This window comes from Emys orbicularis, chromosome 7, assembly GCF_028017835.1.
Source record: "Emys orbicularis isolate rEmyOrb1 chromosome 7, rEmyOrb1.hap1, whole genome shotgun sequence".
Classification (NCBI taxonomy): domain Eukaryota; kingdom Metazoa; phylum Chordata; order Testudines; family Emydidae; genus Emys; species Emys orbicularis.
The window spans coordinates 83,477,771-83,500,075 of NC_088689.1; the positions used below are offsets into that span (position 1 = coordinate 83,477,771).

General features: G+C 52.3%; 1 protein-coding gene across 1 annotated transcript in view; it reads right to left on the reverse strand.

Moving 5' to 3' along the window:
- Positions 1-22,305, reverse strand: part of SEMA3G (semaphorin 3G) — a 60,893-nt gene that overhangs the window by 24,023 nt on the left and 14,565 nt on the right. Inside the window, exons 2-3 of the mRNA XM_065407092.1 lie at positions 13,607-13,767; positions 6,959-7,021 (exon numbers count right to left, since the gene is read on the reverse strand). Coding sequence (XP_065263164.1) covers positions 6,959-7,021; positions 13,607-13,767 — 224 coding nt within the window. The remainder of the gene's footprint in view (positions 1-6,958; positions 7,022-13,606; positions 13,768-22,305) is intronic.

A 22,305-nucleotide genomic window follows, 5' to 3' on the forward strand; every position in this document is an offset into this window, starting at 1 on the left:
GCTCCCCCACAATCATCCTAATAGAACAATATAACTCCCAGGAGGCACACGCCTGCACCAGCTCCTCAAGTCAAATGATTCCTTCCCCAGGCGCCCCATCATGCGGTCACGTGATCCCCATGCCACTGCACTGTCATTGCTTGGAGAGGCAGGTTCCTGTATTGGCGCTCGTCCCCTTCCTGGCTGCTTGGCACGTACCCCATTCCCCGCCACTCCAGTCCAAGTGACTCCTTCCCCTACAGAGAGTTCATGTCATCCCCCAGCCCATTGTAGTATCTCAGGCCAGGAAGTGAGGTCTTCTTATTGCTTTGTGCGGGGGCTTCCTGTATTAGCCCAGCGGAGCAGCAGACAGTACATTCTGCTGGCAGGCCCAGGGAGACAGGCCTAAATCCAGCATTCTTGCTCAGCAGTACCCAGGAGTAAGAGCCTGGCTCCTGGGCCTATATGCCCAGGGCAGCTGGCCTGGGAGGATGGTACAGGCTCCAGGATTGTGGACCCGATGCTCAGCTGGTGTAAATCAGCACAAGTCCAGGAGCTGTCCCAAGCTGGCCAGGCTGAAGATCTGGTCCCTGCATGTCAAAAATCAGCTCTATTGGTAAGGTATCCCATGATACCCCCTGCCGCATTTCAGGACACCCCTGGGTTCTTAGCCTGAGTGCCCCCCTTCCGGCATCAGTGATGCTGGATTGCTCCCTAGCTTCATTACCGGGGAGGGGTAGTGAACAGGGATGGGTCTCCGCCTGGTGCTGTGGAGTCGGGGTGATACAGAGATCACTGACTGGGCAACTCACCCTGCAACACTTCCCACTCTGTTGGGATGGCTGCAGCACATGACCCCAGGACACCATTTTCCATAGCAGCACATCATGGGCTTTACTGTGAGGGATGACCTGTGTAGGCAGGTGCATGCTACTGGCCTATCTCCCCAGCCCAGGAAAGCCTGAGTCTTCCAGAGCCTCCCACGCCCTTCCTTCCTTTATTCTCCAAACAAAACACTCCCAAGCCAAGCAGGCTACAGGGACCCAGAGGCCTCTCCCCTTCCCTGCACCACAGGAACCTACTGGCTTCCTATAGCTTTCTCAGCCATTTTATGGGGATCACCTGACCCCCTTCCCAGCTGGGTCTGATGATCCAACAGGGCTGGCAGGCCCACAGCCCTTAAAGGAGCAGGCAACCCTGTTACACTAGAGAATAATGCAGAGCCTACCATAATAGCCAAGAGCATGAAAGGAGGGGAACAGACTTTCCCCTACTCCATAACAGCAAGCTCTGTAGCATGCTCTGGCTGGTCAGATCATACCTCTGTGAGGCCAAGCCCTTTGCTACAGTCTGAAAAGCATCATGGTAAGTTTCCCAGCTCACTCTCCATCCACCTGTCTGTCCTCCCTGAATGATCTGAAAACTCAGGGAGGAAATTCTCAGGCCACTGCCTGGAAAGCACCATTTATCCTCTGCCGAAGGCCAGTGCCATCCACCTGATGCAGACACACGACTTCGTCGGCACAGCATTTCCTCCTGCTTTCTGGACAAGGGGAATGGGGGAACAATAGCAGGAAGTGAAGGAGACAGACAGACGGACACGCACAGCCGTCTTCTGGATGAATTAGTCATTTAAAGGGGAGGCTGGCTAGTTACGTGGGGCAGGATGATAAACGGCCTTTCAAGACTGCCCTGGATTAATTGCTCCCTTTTCCGGAGCAGCGATCTCCTGGCTGATAAGCACGGAGAGACCAGAGAGACTGTCCGAGCATCCTCTGCCGGGCTCCAAGACTCTATCCATCCGGCGCGGCTCAGGAGGAACCAGCTGTGCTGCTTTACACGGCAGAGATCAGTCATCCTCCCCGGTCTCTTTCTCCAGCTTCACATACTGCACCCCTCATCCTGGAGCCGAAATGTTCAGCGGCGCTGTGTTAACCTAGCCCACTGGAGTCAGTGCGAACACTCCCACAGATTTCTGAGTTAGGCCATAATGAGACTGGTTCTCCGCTCAGCTTAGCCAGTGCTATTCTGGCGTCCAGTCCCAGCTTACTTGGGTGGAAGTGAAAGGAGAGGCAGCCCCGTCAGTATCTCTGTAGCCCGATTAGCCCTGAAATATTTATATGAAGGACAGGTAGCCCACTGGTGAGCACGTTACAAGTCCCCCTCTTTGCCAATCCACAGAGGATGTGAGCCGTTACAGCCCACAGCTACAAGGCATGGGCTCTTTAGCTCAACCTATAGCAGCTTATGCTTTTAGCTCCCAAGGTCCCCAGTTCAATCCCTAGTATGTCAGCCAAGATAGCAGCCATCACAGATGCACAGTGAAAAGGAATAGAATGGGATTATATTTCCTTCAGCCATCAGTTTTATGCATGGTGAGCCATTTCCTTGGGACAGCGGGGCTGGGTTGGTGACAAAACAGATTCCGTTCGAATTCGCTCCTAGAAGCGAGGTACCAAAGGTTATTCTTCTAAAAAGAAATTCAAAATATTTTCCTGAAATAAGAGGTCATCTCCAGTAACCTTGTTTAAGAGAGAGAAAATCTACCTGCATGTCCTGGGGAAATAGACAGAGACACTTCCTTATTGCTAAAAGAACAGAATACAATTTGGAAGAATGCTGACAGTCCGTTTCCATCTGTATCTCTGCTTCGAGCCTTAAATTCTCACTGAATAAAGCACTATGGATGCCAGTCGCTTCAATGGTGAGTCAAGTGATTCCTACCAGAATACTGATATAGGGCCAAATCCAGACTGGGCTAAGCCTGGGAGTTTCAGGTCTCCAGCCCCACGGTTTGTAAAGCTTTGAGACCCAGTGCTAGGGCCAGGCTATCACAAATGCCAGCTATTTAGCTGCATTGCTTTCCCGTGTTTGTGAGCACAGCTGGACACCTGACTCCCGTGCTGGAAACCTCAGCTTTTCCACCCTTCAGTGGAGGTGGTGCCATGCGATACATTCAGCTCCTGTGATTCTGGGTTATTCAGCAATCGTAGGAGACCAGTCTATGTTCCTCTCAACCTGGGAGATGGGTTGGGTAATAGCATGTGGACCCTTTGTACCTCTAGATCACTGTTCCCATCTGAAGGCTTTTCAGCGACCTGTGTGGAATGGGTTGGTGGGGTCAGTCCAGTTCCTAGCAGGGAGGGGTCCACTTCACAGGAGCCACCATCAAAATTGACAGAGGAGCCATGGGGCAAACGGGCTATGAAGGCTCCTCTCCCAGCTCTGCGGCTGGCCCCCTTCAGGCTTAGGGGCCTTGTGGGGAAGTTTGACCGCCCTGTGGATAAATAGAGGCCCTCAGACTTAAAGGCTGGGATCTTTCCTACAACTGTTTATGTTCACTTAAAGAAAGCAGGCTGCCTCTGGAGCTCTCACCTCAGCCCCGCGGCATGCGCCGCCGAGTGCTTTGCCGGGTGCAGAAGGCTTTCCAAGGACTCAGTCTAAACCTGTCGGCTGTGATGAATTTCTGTTTTCTTTCGGCTGAATTACGGCGTTTGGAAAGAGGCCCTCTGTGGCTGCTCGCCCTGCGTCGGCGTGAGCGACGTGCTCCTCTCAGGCAAGAGGGCTCTACTGGCAGGCGTGGAAACTCAACAGCAGCAGCATTTAGAACAAAAGTCACTTGTTCTGCTCCCGCCGTCCCTGTTTTTGAGGCCTCTCTTCCTTGCTACCCAATGGGCAGGAGAGAAAGACCCTAACTTGGCTGGTAAGTAACTCCCAACAATCAACGAGCATCAAGAAAATGATGGCAAGAAAGCAATGATGCATAGCAGTCCAGGGAATGAGACTCTACAGGTGAGATCCCGACCCACATCAAAGTCATTGGCAAAACTCCCATTAATGTCACTGGAACCAGGATTCCCCAGCCACATTTCTAACTGCTTGGTTACCATGTATTGACCCATCCTCCTCATTCTTAATGGCTGATTGCCATTCCTTTGCCTGTTCTGATTGGTGAATTGCTGTTGCACTAACCCACTGGAAGAGGCTTTGATCAGTCTTCAGCTGAAGGGAATGGTCATATGGCTCTGACAAGTTCAATAGAGATATGCTGATTTACATCAGCTGAGGATCTGGCCTATAGTTGTTTTTTAACTTGGGAAATAAAGGTATCACAATCCAACAACTTGTACAAAGATGCGCCCATCTCTGAACCCATTCAGTCTGTGAGCATGAAGAAACACAACCTGGAAATCAATATACCTACTGGACAATAGCTTGGGAACACTATTCAATAGGAAAACAGCCCACACAGTCTATCAACTGGAGATGGGCAGGCCAGTTTCTAAAACACAAGAACCAGCTGAGACCTCAGCTCTAATCTCCAGCTGAACCAATCAGAACCTTCTATTACATGTGGGTAAGTAGCCCATTCCCAAACCCGTAATGGACTGCCACTTTGGCTGAAATCCTTCAATCTCATCTGAACCAGCTTGTATCTTTATAACATACTAGTTCTGGGGTTCCGTTGTGGTTGCCTCTCTCTCTGTTGGAATGCATGCTTGCTGGGGGGAGGGTATTGGTTAATCAAAGCAAGGGCAAAAGGGTTGAAGGATTAGCCTTTGGGAGGAGAAGGATGGGGTTGGTGAAGGAAAGAGAAGGGAGACCTCAGATCATTTGGATATGGATCTGAAACTCTGAGGGATTCTCAGAACCGACCCTCCAGCCTTTCTGAGCCTCGCATCTTCTTGTTACCAGCAGCAGACCCCAGACTAGACCGGGTTCTGTTTCAGCCCCAGAACCCCTGCCGAACAGGGAGAAAAGCAGCCAGAATCTGATGAGAAGAACAAACCCATAAGGAAACTGCAGCAGTGAAAAGAAAACATGAACTGTGGATTGGTGAGTAGGGAATACAGGGGAAATGGATAAACACGTGCAAATCCTGGGCAAACGCAAGAGGGGAGCAGCAGCAGGCCTTTGATGTGCCTGCTTGTGAAGTTAGTGGAAAGAGTTAACCCCACACAAACGACAAATCCAAGGCAATGCTGATATTTTTAACACAAAACACCTGACTCACCCACTCCCAGCATGATCATCACTGGGAAGATGGAAGTATTTTTAACTCCGTCAGTACAAGCAGCAGTCAGATCGGATGAGCCTGGCTTATCTGGAGCTGCTAGTGGCTAGTGAATTCCATGAAGCCAATGTCAGAACTAACAGCCATCCCCACGTGCTCCATTCCAAGATGGCAGGAGCCCCGATCTCCCTGTTCTGCTGAGTACACAGATGCTGAGCCACCCTCTTTGTGGTCCAACTGTTGGTTTCTCAGCCTCTCTGCTGTTTATTTTTCCTCGGTAAAAGTCTCTCAAATAGCAAGGGCAAGGGGAACGGAGAAAGGGCGCCCCAGGGCCTGGATCCGCTGGTGAAAGCTTGCAAAATAAACATGTGGAGGCCGAATTGAGTGACAGCCACTCCTGGGAGCAATTAACTTTGGGATGGACTATCAACAAGGGGTTCTCCTGCCCCCTCGCTCCCTCCATGGTCTCAAATCGTGGTTTTAAAATAACCATTTGTAAGGAGCAGGGGGAAGAGTCAGGGAATCAGGGAACTGAAATCTGCCAAACACCCTCCAGCAAATAATTCAGCCTTGCCCACCAGCTCCTTGTTGCTCACTAAGGACCATGTACTGCTCCTTCTGGCCAGGAGCCAAAGGCCACTGAAGCCAATGGAAAGGCTCCTATTGACCTCAATGGGCTTTGGATCAAGATTTAAGCATGCAATGCACATCATGCCCCAGGGTCCAGCGGGTGAGAGGAGATTTAGTCTGCTCCCTGTGCTGGTTCAGTATACTACACCCCACCCCCATCTCCCCAGCCAGACCACTCACCACCTCATGCACAGCTGTTCTGATGGGGAGACACCAAAACTACCCCCAGCTGAGAATGCCCCAGCTCATGCTATGGTATTTGCAGTCTGCATGTGTGTATGGAAGGTGTGGAAAGCTAACAGTTCAAACGGTGTGCCCACACTGTATTCAGGAAATGTGACTGCAGCATGTGTAAGCTCAAAGCCAGCTCAGGTATATCTACACAGGCTGCACTCAGATCTCCCGACTGCAGTGTAGACACATCCAAAGACTGGCTTCTGCTCTGCATTCACTAAGCAAACTGCTTTCCACGTATACAGTTCCAAACTGTTCTGCTGCCAGTTCTGTAGTTAAAGCCTAGACTGGGATTGAGGAGATCGGAGTTCAGTTCCTGGCTCCTTGTGTGACCCTGAGCTAGCCACTTAGTCTCTCTGTGCCTCCGTTTCCCCATCTGTAACATGGGAAGAATAATCTTTCCCCACCTCGAAGGGGCTTTGTGAGGATCAATCCACTAATGTTGGTGAAGAGCCCAGATGTGACAGTGAGAGGGGCCTCGATGTGAGCACAGAAAGGCAAAGCGACTTGTCCGAGGTCACACACGGTGAGCTGTGACTACACCATCCAGGTTCTATGCACTATCCCCCAGCCGTGTCCCCTACCAATGGGAAAGGGAACCACACCCCCGAATATAGAAACAAACACCGCCTCTTCAACTGCACAAACCCAGGACAAGGCCTAGTTGTCAACTGCTTGTTACAGTCTGCAGTCAGGCACATAACAGAGGGACTCCGCCCCAGAAGCCGCAGCCGCTCAGGAAGGACGAGAAGGGCTATAACACACAAGGGGTGAGGTGAATCCCAGTCCGATCATTGTTTAGTGACCAGGCAGAGTTGAAGGGGCCAAGCAGGAGCTGAGATCTGCTGGGGCTCACTCAGCATATAGGCCTTGACAGCTGGTAAGTCAAGGATGCAGGAAAAGGGCCCAGAACAGGACAGCTCCATCCCTGGAAATGGGAGAGAGTGTTATGGGAGAAGGGGGCCAAGAGAGAGAGACATAAACAACCCCTTTATCGCCTTCTTTGACAGCTAGAAGTGCATGGAAAAAGAAGTCAACACAGCCGAGGTGAAATCCAGAGCGACCCCATCAGGAGATTTTAGGAGAAACAGGGTGACTTACCGTTGGGTCCTTCCCCTTCTGAAAACACTCCTCCTTCTGCCCAGGGAGAGGTGGCCAGTAAATCTGAAACAGAAGACAGGAACCTGAGGCCAAGTCACTCTGGGGACACAAGCAAGCGGGGGACTGAGGGAACTGGGACGAGGGGAAGATCTTGGGGGCAGCACCCCTTAGAAATCCACTTCCTCCGAGCGGTCACCATAAAAGAATCAGGGATGTTAGGACCCCAGGGCATTCGGCCTCCTCCAGATGGCTCTGATTTCTGGATTGGGGCAGTGTATTAGGAAACAAAAGCTCTTCACAGCTTAATCTTCCCTGATGGCCGATGGAAGAGTCTCACTGCTCGTAAACATTAAGGAGTGGGCAGTGGGTGGGCAGGGTTCCCTCCCCAGTGCAGCCCAATCCTGACCTGCAACCCCCACTGCTATTCTAACTTTGCGGTCCCAGCCCCCTCTTCCCCAGTTTTTGATCAGAATTTACTTTCACTTCCACAAGTGTAAGCTTGGCTTTAGTGGAAGGATCCCAGATTTACACTGGCGTAACTAGAATCATTCTTCCACCCTTTGTCTGTAACCCTAGCAGATAGTTATCCTAGCCACCGAGGGCTTTGAAAGTTTGTCTTACAGTGACCTCACTGATGCTGCTTGGCAGAGGAATCTGGATAAATGAGAAACATATTCATTTTAGATGAGAGTCCCTGCTGATCTTCCCAACCCCCCCGGGGGTGGTCTCACCCCCTCACAGCCATAGCTCTAGAGCTAGAGACATACAGCACAGTTTATCTTTTGCTATTTGTCCAAATAAAGCCAAAATTACAGCTGGCAAAGACACCAGCTGAATCGAGAGGGCTAAGTCGCTTAGAAAGCCCCTTACATGATGTGTTTCATCTCTTGGGCTCAAAAGATGGAAAGACTGATTTACAAAGATGAGTCAGTTCCATTACTCCCCAGTCTACATGTGGGGAAACTGAGGCATGAGATGGGGCTGTGACTCATCCCAGGTCCCCCAGCAGAACAGTGGCAGAGCTGGGAACAGAGCCAGGTTTTTCAAGACACAGTTTAGTGCCCTGCCCCCAGAGTGCTAAGGGATAATTAAACCACCTGGAATACTAGCCTGGTTTGGAGCTTCAGTAGCACAATTCAGTGCTGTTATAACAACAGCACTCTCCATTTACACCGAGCTCGTTATCCAAAGTAGGGCTCTGCTGCCCCTGTTTTACACATGTGCCAAAAGCCCCACAGCAAGTCAGTGACAGATCTGGGCATAGAACCCAGGAGTCCTAGCTCCCCAGTCTCACTGCTAACCGCTGTGCCATACTGCCACCCCAGAAAGGGCCTGTCTGAGCCTCAGAAAAGTGTCCATGTGTGTCTCTGACATACGGGTTTGCGGTGTGTGGGTGAGCGGGGCCCAGCTGTGAAGCAGGAGCATCTTGAGGTGAGGCGTGACCGTATGAATCCCGCGTCTGCTCTGAGTGCCTGCGACTGTGTGTTTGCATCAGAACCCTGTGTTTGTGGCAAAGGGCTGGACGCGTCTGAACAGAGGCTTTGTGCGTGGTGGGAGCGTGTCAGCGTGGGTCCGGGGGGGACACGTCTTTCCTTGCAGGGTCTGTGTGTGTAGTGATGTGCGCGTACTGGTGAACGAGAGAGAGAGCATGTGTGTGTGACGAGGTGGGTGCCTGATGGGTGAGGCAGATGCATCTTCATAGAATCATAGAATCATAGAATATCAGGGTTGGAAGGGACCTCAGGAGGTCATCTAGTCCAACCCCCTGCTCAAAGCAGGACCTAATCCCAACTAAATCATCCCAGCCAGGGCTTTGTCAAGCCTGACCTTAAAAACCGCTAAGGAAGGAGATTCCACCACCTCCCTAGGTAACCCATTCCAGTGCCTCACCACCCTCCTAGTGAAATAGTAAAAGCAGCAAAGAGTCCTGTGGCACCTTATAGACTAACAGACGTTAGTCTATAAGGTGCCACAGGACTCTTTGCTGCTTTTACAGATCCAGACTAACACGGCTACCCCTTTGATACTAGTGAAATAGTGTTTCCTAATATCCAACCTAGACCTCCCCCACTGCAACTTGAGACCATTGCTTCTTGTTCTGTCATCTGCCACCACTGAGAACAGTCTAGATCCATCCTCTTTGGAACCCCCCCTCAGGTAGTTGAAAGCAGCTATCAAATCCCCCCTCATTCTTCTCTTCTGAAGGCTAAACAATCCCAGTTCCCTCAGCCTCTCCTCATAAGTCATGTGCTCAGCCCCCTAATCATTTTTGTTGCCCTCCGCTGGACTCTTTCCAATTTTTCCACATCCTTCTTGTAGTGTGGGGCCCAAAACTGGACACAGTACTCCAGGTGAGGCCTCACCAATGTCAAATAGAGGGGAACGATCACATCCCTTGATCTGCTGGCAATGCCCCTACTTATACAGCCCAAAATGCCGTTAGCCTTCTTGGCAACAAGGGCACACTGTTGACTCATATCCAGCTTCTCGTCCACTGTAACCCCTCGGTCCTTTTCTGCAGAACTGCTTCCTAGCCATTCGGTCCCTAGTCTGTAACAGTGAATGGGATTCTTCCGTCCTAAGTGCAGGACTCTGCACTTGTCCTTGTTGAACCTCATCAGGTTTCTTTTGGCCCAATCCTCTAATTTGTCTAGGTCCCTCTGTATCCTATCCCTACACTCCAGCGTATCTACCACTCCTCCCAGTTTAGTGTCATCTGCAAACTTGCTGAGAGCGCAGTCCACGTCATCCTCCAGATCATTAATGAAGATATTGAACAAAAACGGCCCCAGGACTGACCCTTGGGGCACTCCGCTTGAAACCGGCTGCCAACTAGACATGGAGCCGTTGATCACTACCCGTTGAGCCCAACAATCTAGCCAGCTTTTCTATCTACCTTATAGTCCATTCATCCAGCCCATACTTCTTTAACTTGCTGGCAAGAATACAGTGGGAGACCGTATCAAAAGCTTTGCTAAAGTCAAGGAATAACACATCCACTGCTTTCCCCTCATCCACAGACCCAGTTATATCCTCATAGAAGGCAATTAGGTTAGTCAGGCCCCTGCCAGGCCTGCTGGCACCCTCGTGGGCGCCTCCACCACTCAGATAGAGGGCAGCCCTTGACCTTTTCTCTGTGTCATTACAGAGACACTGAATTTCCCTTCTCTGTTGCACACCGTCACCAAGGCAAGGCTGAGGGGGCCGCTCCAGCTCTCAGCTTGGCCTGACAGGGTTTCCAAGCTGCTGCAGTCACTGTCCTCAGGCAGGAATCCCCTGTGCTAACAGCCCTGCTATAGGAGAGGCAAAGAGAGCTGTTGGGTTAGGAGAACCCCACACGCCCGAGGGGGAAGTGAGAATGGGGGCCCAGTTACCAGGCCAAGACCCAACACCTTTCAATGTGGGGCTATGGGCCTGGATCGCTCTGCGGTCTCTAGTCTGAGCCATCTTCCCTCCCCACCCTGCCGTTTCCTGTGGGCTCAGGGATTCAGATGCAGCCCTCAGGAGTGGACAGGGGTGTCCAGACTGGCCTGATGACCTGCCATGTAATTCTATGTGGCAGATGAGCTCAAGCACAGTAGAGGGGAGTTAGCCCTGTCTAGCAGGGAATCCAGATGCCCGGGTCTCCTTGCAGGAACGTGCACTGCACCTGGCAGGGGTGGGGTTTCTCCCTGCGATTGCATTGCTGCCATCAACTTCTCCCCTTCAAACTGCCTATCTGAGCCACTGAAATGCAAAGCGCTGCCTCTCCTTCCTCGCTGCCTGCCTGCGGTGTCGTTCCCTGGCACTGGTTTGGAGGAGACCAGGTTTGGAAGGACCTGGAGGATCCTGATACCTGGATCAGCAATGACCAGGCACTCTGTGGACCAGGCATGTGCTTAGCCTCTGGACAAGGGCCTGGCAACCCCAGCCTCGGATGGTCAGGCTGCATCACAAACGGACACCAGCCTGAAGATGACACTAGCAAGTGCTGCACTGGTGGGTTTCTGTCTCCATGCACTCCTGGGCTGCCAATCAGACTGTCCCGTCAACAGGCTCCATCTCTTACTCATGTGCGTCATCTTTCCCTGGGGCGAAGAAGGGATTTGCTCCATGCTTACTCACTGATCTCCCTGCCCCAGCATACTGCTCCATTGACGGACTCAGTCTGTACCTACGAGGATGGCACTACCCACCCCCATGTCCCAAAAGTTAGGTTCTGGGGGTTCCACCCTCACATTGGCCTCCTTCTGTGCCCCTAGGAGCCAGAGGAGAATTGGCTAAGTTATGCCTGATGAGTTACTGGTTGCATCAGCGCTCTGTAGATAGAGGAGTACACCAGCAATGATCATAACGCCAGGCTTGTTTGACCTCTTGTTGGCTGCAGAGAAGTTCAGACCCAAACCTGGACCTCAGCTATCCAGTTCAGATCTCTCCCTAGAGCGAGCTGTAACAGAACCCTCAAAACCAAGCATCCCTGGACTCCGGGGCAGTTCATACGTGGATCCAATTGGGAGCAAAACTTCCCAAGTGGGCACCAGCTCTCATCCATCCCTAGGGAAGGGTTCGATTCAGATCATACACCCAAAGGCTCAGCTGATTATCCACCCACTACCCCAGCCATCCAGAACTCTTCGGTCTGCAGACGGGAGCTGGAAATCTCATGAGAACAGTCTCTCTTGTGAAACTGGCAGCACCTCTGGCTTCTAAAAGGGCTGGAACAGCCTGTCTCTCTGCAGTGTGTCACATTAGCCTCCATGCCTGGCCTGGATCTGGAAGTGCAGAGCCATACGCACGAAAAGGAGAGAGCAATAAGTCCCCCTACAGTGGAGATAGAGATACACAAGGCAATAAATAAGGACTTCATCTACTCATCGGCTGAGAGAGGGAAAGATCAGAACTCATGAGGTGAGAGCCTGGTGGGGCACAGAGAGGGTGGGAGCAGGAGTCTCAGTTAACGACATTATTTTATGTCTATTAGCAGAGACCACGGCCCCTGGGCTGTTAAAACAATCCTGCTTCCGTCCAAAAATGCCTTCAGCCCACTTAGCTGCGGGGGAGTCACCGCGATAAGGTAGCGGCTATTTATTTATTCTCATAACATGGTTGAAAACAGTGGACGTAGCTGGGTTGCCAATGGCAGACGCCTATGGCTCATAATTCAATGTGTGTCAGGCCCCGGGCTCACAGGAAGAGGAGGAAATGAGATCCAATTACACTGACTTCCCTTGGGGACCCTCCCTCTCGCTCTGTTTCTTACAGGAGTGGGGAAGGGAACTCATACGCTGACTGATGGGGAGGTTTCCTCTGGTCCCCCCATGTGGAGGAGAGCACACTGGCTGATAGGCCTCACCACACTCCTGTCAGCAGGTCTTCAAGAGGGGGTTCAGGGACAGAGGGGGGAGGAATACATTGTGGTTATGGTCCAAGGATCTGCACCAGGGGAGGAGATGGGGCTGGGCTGGGTCACAAGCCCCCCGTTCCCCTCTGGGGGGGGAACCTGGGGAGAACAGCTGAGACCCTTTGATCCAGCTAACACTCAGCGGGCTCTGTGGAGATCTAAGCCAACACGCCAGTCAAAGCTCAGTAGGGACAGAGCATCAAGGGAAGCAGCGCCACAGAGCCATGTGGGAGAAGGATCCATCGTGCATTAAAAGCAATGAGCCCACGCTGTAAAGTCTGGGGAATTTCAGAGACTGGAATTCGGGGGCCCCCAGCATAGGGAAATCTGCAGCGTGGGAGGGAGGGCACGCACTCGGCAGCAAAGGGAGAGTCAGGGAAGAACTGGCACATCACTGTGCATTGAGGGTGGGTTTCCCAAAGTGACCTACCTCTGCTCACATTGACGTCAGGGAGTTTTACCATAGAGTCTGACGGGAGCCAAGCTAGACCAAGGCTGAGCGCTTTGGAAAACCACAGCCCTAAACACTACTAGACCCAACTTAAACCAATGAGAACAGTGACAGGAGGCAGGGGATGCCCATGTGGGCAGGAGACCCCCTGGATATCCATTGAAACCCAGGCACAAAGCGGGGCCACCAGCCACCACCCTGCTGTGCCTCCAAGGCAGACTGAAAGACTGGTGGGGTGCAATCCTGGGCCCACTGAAGTCAAGGGCAAAGCTTCTATTGGCTTCACTGGGGCCAGGATCTCGCCATGGCATCTCAGAATTGCCTGCCCCAATGTCCCCACTTTCTTGTTTTCCATCCCCACCTGCACTGGTTTTACCTTTGGCCCAGTCATCGAATGGGCTGATTCATCCTAAGGGTTCCAATGATTGCCAGCAGTGTGGCCGCAAGGCCTGTCCTTCCATGCTGCTGATTACAGTTCATTGCAGGCTAAGCCCTGCAGGCTGCATGCCTTCCCATACATGCACCCAAATTCCATTGGGTGTAATGTTTCCGGCCCCTCTTTAATGAGCTCTGCCCAAGGTCCAGTGCTCCTGGAAGATCCCTGGCACTGCTCCTGACCTGCATGCCCCCTCTTATTCCAGTTCTAGCCACCCCACAGCTCTGCCGGTGCATCTCAGTCCCGATCCCTGGCCCAGTCTTTGGCCACCACACCTGGCCCGTCCACGCCAGCCCAGCCCTGTGTCACGTGCATTATGTGCGCTGTGTGGAACGGCGCCGCCCTGCTCACCCACACAGGTGTGGAGAGATTAGGTGTTACCTCCTTGGCGTCCATGCCGGGCTGATCCAGCCACAGAGAGTAGAGTGCATCTTTTCCCCCGACAAAGAGCCGGTCGCGGTATTCATCCAGATACAGGGAGCGGAAATCTGGGAAGCCCCGGTGGCCGAGGAACAGCTTTGAGCGGTTAGCAGCCAAAAGATCTGAAGGCAAAGAACAAGGAGAATCTACTAGTGATGTCACAGCACATGAGGGGTGGAGATGGGGGGACACAGCGCAGATCCCCAACTCTAACATGTCTGCAAAACCAGCACAATCATGCCCAGCTCACTTACCCCTTGGGAAGCTCCATTATAACCAAGTACGACAGCCTCAGGGCTGCTCTAACTTACTCTCTGTTTCCCCCAGCCCACTGTGTGCCCTAAACAGTAGAGAACAGCCGTAGTGTAATGCATTCAGGCCATACCCTTGGCATGCCCCCAATTTGCCACCTGTGCTGGAGGCTGGGAGAAGGCTAGTGTAGACCCCTCACCCCAGCTCTACCCTATTTCCAGGGCTGTTTCTGCCCATTTTAAGGTCCCTTTAGGCTGCTGCCGTTGGCCATTGCTGCACTGCAGCTGGAGACCCAGATGCTTTCTCTTGCCAGGGCATCCCTGACTGGGATAGGCGAACCGAGTTGGACCAAATGAGAATTGTTCTGAGCCTTGACCCCAAAACTCCAGCTACACTTGAGCCATTTGGGTCCAGCTCCTGCCAGGACTGGGAGCAGCAGAAGGCCATGTCAAAGGCATGGCCAGCCTGTGTTTGCAGCCCTGAGAGCTTCGCATAAGGCCCTGCCCTTGGGGGTTCTCCCAACCCTTTGAGGTTGACCCTTTGTTAGTTTCACGTCCAACCCAGAGCACCAGGCCCTCGATGCAGCTGGGAGTGCTCACCGCACTTAGCGGCAGGAGCTGGACGGAGCCATCGTCAACCGGGAGTGAGGACAGGAGGGAAATTTACTGCTGATAAAAGCCCTGAAGATAAATGTCCTATAAAAAGTCTGTCAGTGCGTCAGCAATTAAACTTCCCTCCGCAGACAGCCCATAGCACAGGACAACCCCAGGGGCTGCTGGGAAGAGGCTCTGCAGGCCAGGAGTGTGAGGAGACCATTGTGAGGGGGAGAAGACAACAATGCACCGAAAAAGGGGTAATGGGCTGCCTGGGGCGGGGGGAATGGAGAAAGGAATTGCCCACTCGGTATAAACCCACATGCCCACTGCTGCCAGCCCCACACTGCTCCCATACATCAGGCGAGAAGATACAATTCACACACAACCCTACACACACAACTCAGAGCTACACATGCAGGGCATCTGTCCTGTGCACACTTACGTATTAACCTTACCAGGGCCATAAATCCCACCCCTTGCAGCGCCCCCTAGTGACCGAGAGCACTGGCATGCCCTAGGAATGTGCCCCCAGCCCTGACTCCTCCCGGGAGGAATCGCCCTACTCCTCAGTCCCTCGCCCTCCAGGTCAGGATAACACCTCCCAGGATCTGCCACCTCCTTAGACACACAGGCATCTTCTGTTGCCATGGCACTATCATGTGTGTGCCAGTCAAAGGAAGTAACTAACATACTAGTTGGGGATTGGATGAGACATGCCTAGGCTCCAGTTTAAAGACAGATTAGATAGATAAACCTCCCTGTGTATATTCAGACACATTCACTGAACAGATCCTCGCTCATGCAAAACTACAGCGCAATAAAAGTGAATGCTCCTGTCCCCAGCTAGAGCTCAGCGCAGTCCTGATGGGGCGTTCTTGTCCCTGGGTTGGAGCAGCTGGGGGATGGAGTGGAGGCAGAAGGCCCTGCTCTGTTCTGTGCTGCCTTGCTGCCTTGCATGGGCTCCCCAGTGCATTCCTTTTGCATACTGAGTGAAGAAACCAGCATCCTAGAGATTAGGCATCTGGAGCCTGTGGTGCATTGTAACAACCCGGGAATTCGGACTGCGGAAGGAAAGACAGAGACTTGAGGTTTGCCACAAACGAGCCACTTGCCAAAGACAGACCTAGCCAGCTTCCCATTAAGGATCCTAGTTGACCAGGCATTTCCTGTACCAAGAAGTACGGCAATTGGGACGCCGGCTAAAGATCATTCAGAACGCCATGGACACATATTGCTATGTAACAACCCCAGCCGTCCACAAGAACCTACGCTGGAACCTGAAGCACAGAAGGAATGGAGCAGGGGTGCTCCCGGGAGACTTGAAGGTCTTCTCCTAACCCCGCCCTTCTTCTCGTTCTGCTCCTTTGGCCCAGTGGCTTTACAGCAAGCTGGCAGCACCCCTGAGGGAATCCACAGTCAGATGGTGATTTTCCAGTCCTCCGCTAGTCCTTATTCCCTCCAGGACACAGGAAGGGGAACAGGCTGCGTTTGGCACGATGGGGTGTTACACAGACTGGGCAAACTCACTGTGAATACGTGGCTTACAGTCTCTGTACACTCCATCCTCTGGGATAAGGGGCATAGTGGGAAGGAATGATGGATAAGAAGCAGAGGTGGGAGCTGGAAGAATGAAGGGGGAAGAGGAGCTGGCGAGAGCAGGGAGAGGTTGAGTAGAGGAGTCAGAGAAGGCAGGGCAAGACTGACATGTAGCACGTCAAGGGAAAGCTGAGTTGGCGTCACCACTATGCCACACTGATACTGCCTGGGGCAGACCATGTCCTGCTCCCTGGAGTTTTCCTGTCATTCTTCTGCCACCGAGTGCACCCCACTGCGGGGAGGGGATTGGAGGGACAGGTCCTGGCAGCTGAAGAGCATGTGTTACAGTGGCACACCTGCTCTCAACGGGGGGCAGGGGTGAAGAAAGGGGTGCAGATTGTGACGCCGAGTGACCTTCACAGAATCTCAGCTGGCACTCTCCAGCTCGGGGTGGGGGCAGGGAGACTGTTATTGGAGGCCTGTCTCCGGCAAGCCGTGCGTATATCTACAACTAGATAAACTGAGAGAACAGTATCTTGGCACCAGGCTGTGGGCTCAGGAGACAGAGGTGCTAGTTTCCAGCCTCTCTCCTTGATTCTCAGTTATTCCCGGTCAGCTCAGGACACACAGGAGCAGCAACAGGCCACCTTCCTGCACCAGCAGCTTGGGAAGGGAGCCAGCAGGATTGTTCTGTCTGGGGAAGAACTTCACATGAAGAGTCTCCAAAGTCATAACGCCCAGCAAAAGGTCTCCCCGAGTTCCCACGCAGGATTTTGGAACAACCGGAGCAGAGAGAGGTTCAGAAGAGCCCATCCAGGCTCCCCCACATTCTCTGTGACTACGCTGGCAATGATTCAGTCCCATTCACACTAGTTCACCACCAGCTGACGGGGGAGTTGGGGAGGATCCATGACTGAGAACCACGTTATCGGTAGAGGATTTTTCTGGAGGAGTTACAGCCATTGGCAGTGGCGCGTCAGTTCTCTGGAGGCCTCCAGCCAACTTAGACCTGTTAAGCAAATCCCCAATTCTTTCTCTTAATACCACGCCTAAAGGCATCAATTAAAGGTCCCCATTAACCTGAGACCCAGCTGCACCCAAGCCTCTGCTTGATTTTTCTCTTCTCACGTAGCCAGCGCTAGTTCTGGACAAGGACTAAAGCTAACCTGACCTCTGCTGTTATCCAGTCCAATCTAAATTCCATGTGACAGCTGTTTTAAAAGAACATTAAAGTTGCAAAGTGAATCATGCAAAAAGTCAAGAAATGCCAGAATTCAGGTTGTCTATATGCAACCTTAGCTTTGTCCCTTTGTACGTATGCATGACAATAAAGTCTTCAACTACACAACCTCATGGACAGTGTAGTGAATGAGGCAGCTATTGACAGGCACATTCACTACACAACCCTGAGTCACCGAGCATAGCCCCTGAGGGCCCATATATGTTCAAATTAAGGTAATTTCAGATTTGCTCCACATTTACCCTGTGGCAATAGCAAGTACAAAGATAAGGCCATGAGCCACAGGACCCTGCCTCATTCACTTTATGCCCTGCCTCCTTCTCTGCATAGCATCCAGCCTGTCCACTGAGGATGAAATTCCCCCTAAGGCCTAGGCATCACTTACACCCATTTTGGGAATTAAAGAGATGCATATGCATTGTTTAGACAATCAGCATAGGGGTGAATTTTACCTGGAATGAAGCAGTGGGACTTTTCATTTGCCTTCTGGTGTTTGAGCATTTAAGGTTGGCATTTGCAAGCTTCTCTCCATAACTGGAGGCTAGGAGCTTACCTTAATTTTAAAATGAGAGTCTCTAATCACATGACTCCATCAGCTGAGGCCATAAGACAGGATTTCTTCATCTCTAACCTATGTGAGCTTTGCTCCTCAGAAGCTCATTGAGCAACTGGAGCAACCTCCAGCTGTGACGTCTCCACAGCAACAAGGTGTGTTGTCACCAGCAGTGGATAATGACATTGGTCTGGGGAATAAGCAGCAGGAGCAGGTTAACCCTAAAGAGACAAAGATCCCGTTTCTGGGCAATGAAGAGGGAAGAACAGGAATGAAAATACCAGCTTCCCCAGCAGAAGTGCCTCCAAAGAGGAGAGTTTCAGCATTCTCCAGGCATTGGCAGCTCCTTAAAGATGGTTCCTTCTTGTTTAACATTGCTGTCCCCTGCAGTAATAATTCTATATAAACTGACCATTAAGCCCTTTATCCCCAGCGGTGTAACTGATACACACACACACACCCTTCTCAGGGCGCTCAGCCACTGAAAATCCTCTTGGATAGAGGAGAGGGGAGTGGAGAAGGATTGTGAAACCAGGACTTCACCAAATCCACCTCCAGCTCATTAATCCCCCCTCCCCCCCTCCCGATGTCAAAGGGAAGCGTGAATGGCTCCTTTGTGTATGGTGTGCAGGCGTGGGCAGGGTGCCTTAGAGAGGGAGGTGGATCGATAAACTGGCCCGTTTGCATCCAGGACCTGAGCTGGTTGTCCCTGAAGCAAGCTTGGCTGTTCTCAGCCATAATAAAAAACGATGCATGCCCAGCAGGGCTGTCAGCTGGATGCCCCATCCCATAACACGTACCCATGGAGAGGCCACCATTTCTCAGGTTCCAGGGTGACAGTGGTGGGGTCTGTCCTATGGCTCCCAGTGACTCAGAGGAGAGGAAACCCTTCAGGATAATGGTGAGTGCGTGTGGAACCAGCACCTTGCAGAGGTGAGAAAAACACAGCTGAATCAGGACAGCTCAAGGCTCTTTCCCTGGTGCCCCCAGCCTTGCATGGCGTTTGCCATGGGATCTCAAAGCACTGACGGACTTATGTCTGGCCCTGCACCCCGCTGTCCTCCCTTAGCAAAGCCAAGCACCTCCTCTCTTGGATCAAACACTTCACCACTTGCTGGGTGGAAGGGGGGGCTCAGAGCGACCCTCCCATGACCCCTTCTGGCTTCAGGAAGAGGGTGACAATGCAGGGCCCACTGCTGCTCCCAGTGGGAGCAGAGCACTAGTGTAGACAGGGTACAGGAGGCATTGTAACCACCATATCAGCTAAGCTTACTGTAAGGAGGGCGGGACAGCAAGGTGGTTAAACTACTGGCTTTCTGTCTACACTAGGGCCTCACCCCACTGCTGCTACTTCCCAACCAAAGCACCAGGAGAGAAATGTTCAGCATGAAAGCCTAGTGCAGTCACAGCCTTAGTGGGCAGAGGCCGGCAGGGGAGAAATGTGGTAATTTGGGGTCTCCGTGTGCAGTGAGCACCAACCAGGTTCACGGCAGCCCTGTAAAGCATTAGTTCCACTGCATAGCGATGGTAAAATATGAGTCTGGAGTGGACAACTCCCAGGCAGGCCCCCGAGGGGGGCTGTCTGCCCAGTACTGAGACCCTGCCCCGAGCGTGGGAGGCCATAATTCACCGCAGTGACAGCGAGCTCCAGCATGGTGAGGGGAGATGGCTTTGTCATCAAGTCCTGGGGCTGTTCCACTGATGCTGGCTGACGAGGATGCTGGGCCAGAGGCAGCCCCCTCCCCTGCCTTTGCTTGGGATCCTGGTCACCTGCTTCCCCTGGGGCAGCTAGAACTATTGGATCAGGAGGAGAAACTAGGATTTTTCACAGTAATGATCATCGAGATGGACACAAGGAAAGCCAGGAGGATAAAGCTCCGTTGTTTCCTGCACTCAACATCTATTTTCCAAGCAGCCCTGACAACTTAGGATTCCGCCAACTGAATATTAAACTTACACCCCACTACTGCCCAGATCCAGTGCCACAGCCTCTTACCCTGAAGTCCCCAGGTGGCTCTGCCTCTCCGCTGTTGTGGTTTTGTGCAATTCTGAGAGCGGCTGCCCTTTCCCACCCCAACCTCCAAGTTCAATGATTTCCCAGCGAGATTATTTTCCCTGCTGTACCAGGATCTCTGATCTGAATCAGGAGTGAACCAGGGTATCAATTAGAGCAAGCAAGGATGGGGAAGGAAAGAGGAGGGAGAACATGGTGCTAGCCAGGACAGGCAAAGTAGGTAAAATACAATCAAAACTGGCCTGAACTTCCTCACCAGATGGGACCACAAAGCTTTGAGTGCATTTGGTTAATTTTTCTGTCTCATTATTTACCATTTGCATGGCCTAACTCTGCACACTGGGGCTCTGACTAGCAACCCGGGCCCAGATTCTGATCTCAGTTCACACTGGTGCAGACCGGGAAGAAATCAGTGGAGTTCTAATGGTGTGGCTCCAGAGAAACAGAGATCAGAATCGGGGCCGATGCACCACTCCATTCTGCTGGCTTATTTGGGCAGAAATACCCACGCTGGCAGGGCAATGATACCCACGAATATTTTCACTCCTCTTAAACAGCCTCACATGCAACTAATTCTGTGCACAGCTACCCACCAACACACCCCAGTTGCTCTGCTTGTCGACACACACCAAGCGCACTGAGGTTTGAGAATGCAGCTCCACATGCCTTATTCATGATGTGGAGTGACCCATGCTGCCAGTCATTCGGCTCTGAGGGACGCTAGGGGCTGGAATCAAGGAACCCGGCTTGGTGTTCATTACTAGCAGTACGGTTGTTTGTGTTGCTGACACAAAACTTCCATTCTAATCCTCATTGTCAGGAGATTTAGAACATGGCTGGGTCAGGGCTCCTTGGCCCTGCTTTGAGAGTTATCTATTCCAATGGGAGTTAGGTGCTTAAAGACACATGAGGGGGAAAGAGTAACGAATATTAGCCCACAAGCAACGCCTGCTCGTCTATAACCAAATTTGGAGGGATTTAGCCTGGCTTTGTCTGTTTTAAGTTAGGGAATTTTATGGCTTTCAGCTGCTTTTGAAAGGTCCCTATAACTCAACCACACCTTGTGTTATTTTTAGATGGATCTTCTGCAGCCCATCAATGGAGCATGCAACACAAGGGCCTCGGGATAGTTTGTAGGGAAAAGGGGAAATAATGTGCAATGCCCCCAGGTGTTTAAAAGGGTGGTTAGCACTGGGGCGTGACTGGAAAACCATTCAGTACTCCGCCACACCATCAGAGGGGCTGTAAAACACACCAAGTCACTGGGCAGGTGCGAGCCACAGACATCAATCAAAACCCGCTGCCGTAGCCCTGAAGCCAACGAGATGGAACAGTGCAAGCATCTTGATCAGACATAACTACCTCCTCCGCCTCCGGTGGCCAACTACAGAGAAACAAGGGAGTCATCTGCTGCCCTGGGATCACATGAGGGTTCATTCCCACTGCTGGTGCAGTCTAAGCTTTGGAGAGTGGTGGACTGGAGCCCTGTCCCCCAAGTTCTCCCCTGCCAAACCCACCCCAATGCCCAAATCTCCACACTGGCTGCGTCCCTTGGCGAATGAGCACCTCCAGGTTGAGTAGCAGGGCGGGGGGAGAACAAGCAGCCCTCCCCCGTCTCCCTCCACCCACTCCAACTCTTCCCATTAACATTCCCACTCCCTAAGAGCCCCCGCTGGGCTCTCTCATCCCCGCTAACGGCCCCTCTCCGCCGCATATCTGGAACGGGTTTTATAGCCTCCACGTTTTAATTCCAGTAAAAGGGCTGATATTTCATGCGTCGTTGCCAGACCCTATAAGGCAGGGTGACCCTCTGCCCACGCCTGTCAGACCATGATTAGAATATAACGGGGAGACCGCCATTCAAGCAGGCTACACATCAATGGGATCACCACAGCCTGATGTGGGTTACGGCCCTGTCCCGCCCACACAGACTGCAATAGACTCTCCCCGGGGTCAGAGCCAAGGGGGTGACACCCCAGCCCTTAGCACACTAGCGCAGGACTCAGTGCTGGCTCTGGAGGACTGGCAGATGTTTGAGGGGTTACTACACCTTATGTCCCATCAGAGGCCATGGTATGCCTCCATGCTAGAGCACTCTGAGGGGAGGGGGCCAGGGAACAGCTGAGGGTCACCACATGTCCCTCACAGGCCTGACAACAGTCAGGCCCCAACATAAGTAGAGTCTCCAGCTCCCCCTCCTCCCCTCATTCTCTTCTCGTTCAGCCCTGCCCCTTTCAGCCCTCTCTTAATCTCCCCCTTCTCCCTTTGATGAGGTTTATTTGCAGAGCCCAGCGTTCCCCCTGGCTTGTTTTCTTTAGCTGTGTCATTTATTTCCAGTTGACTCTTTGCTTATTTGCACTGGGCTGTGTAATTATTTCTCAGGAGAAGCCGGTTTGGCTCCGCCAAGGGGGGCAAAGTCACCCGATCCTGAGAGAGACACAGAGCCATTTATAACCCAGCCAGACACCC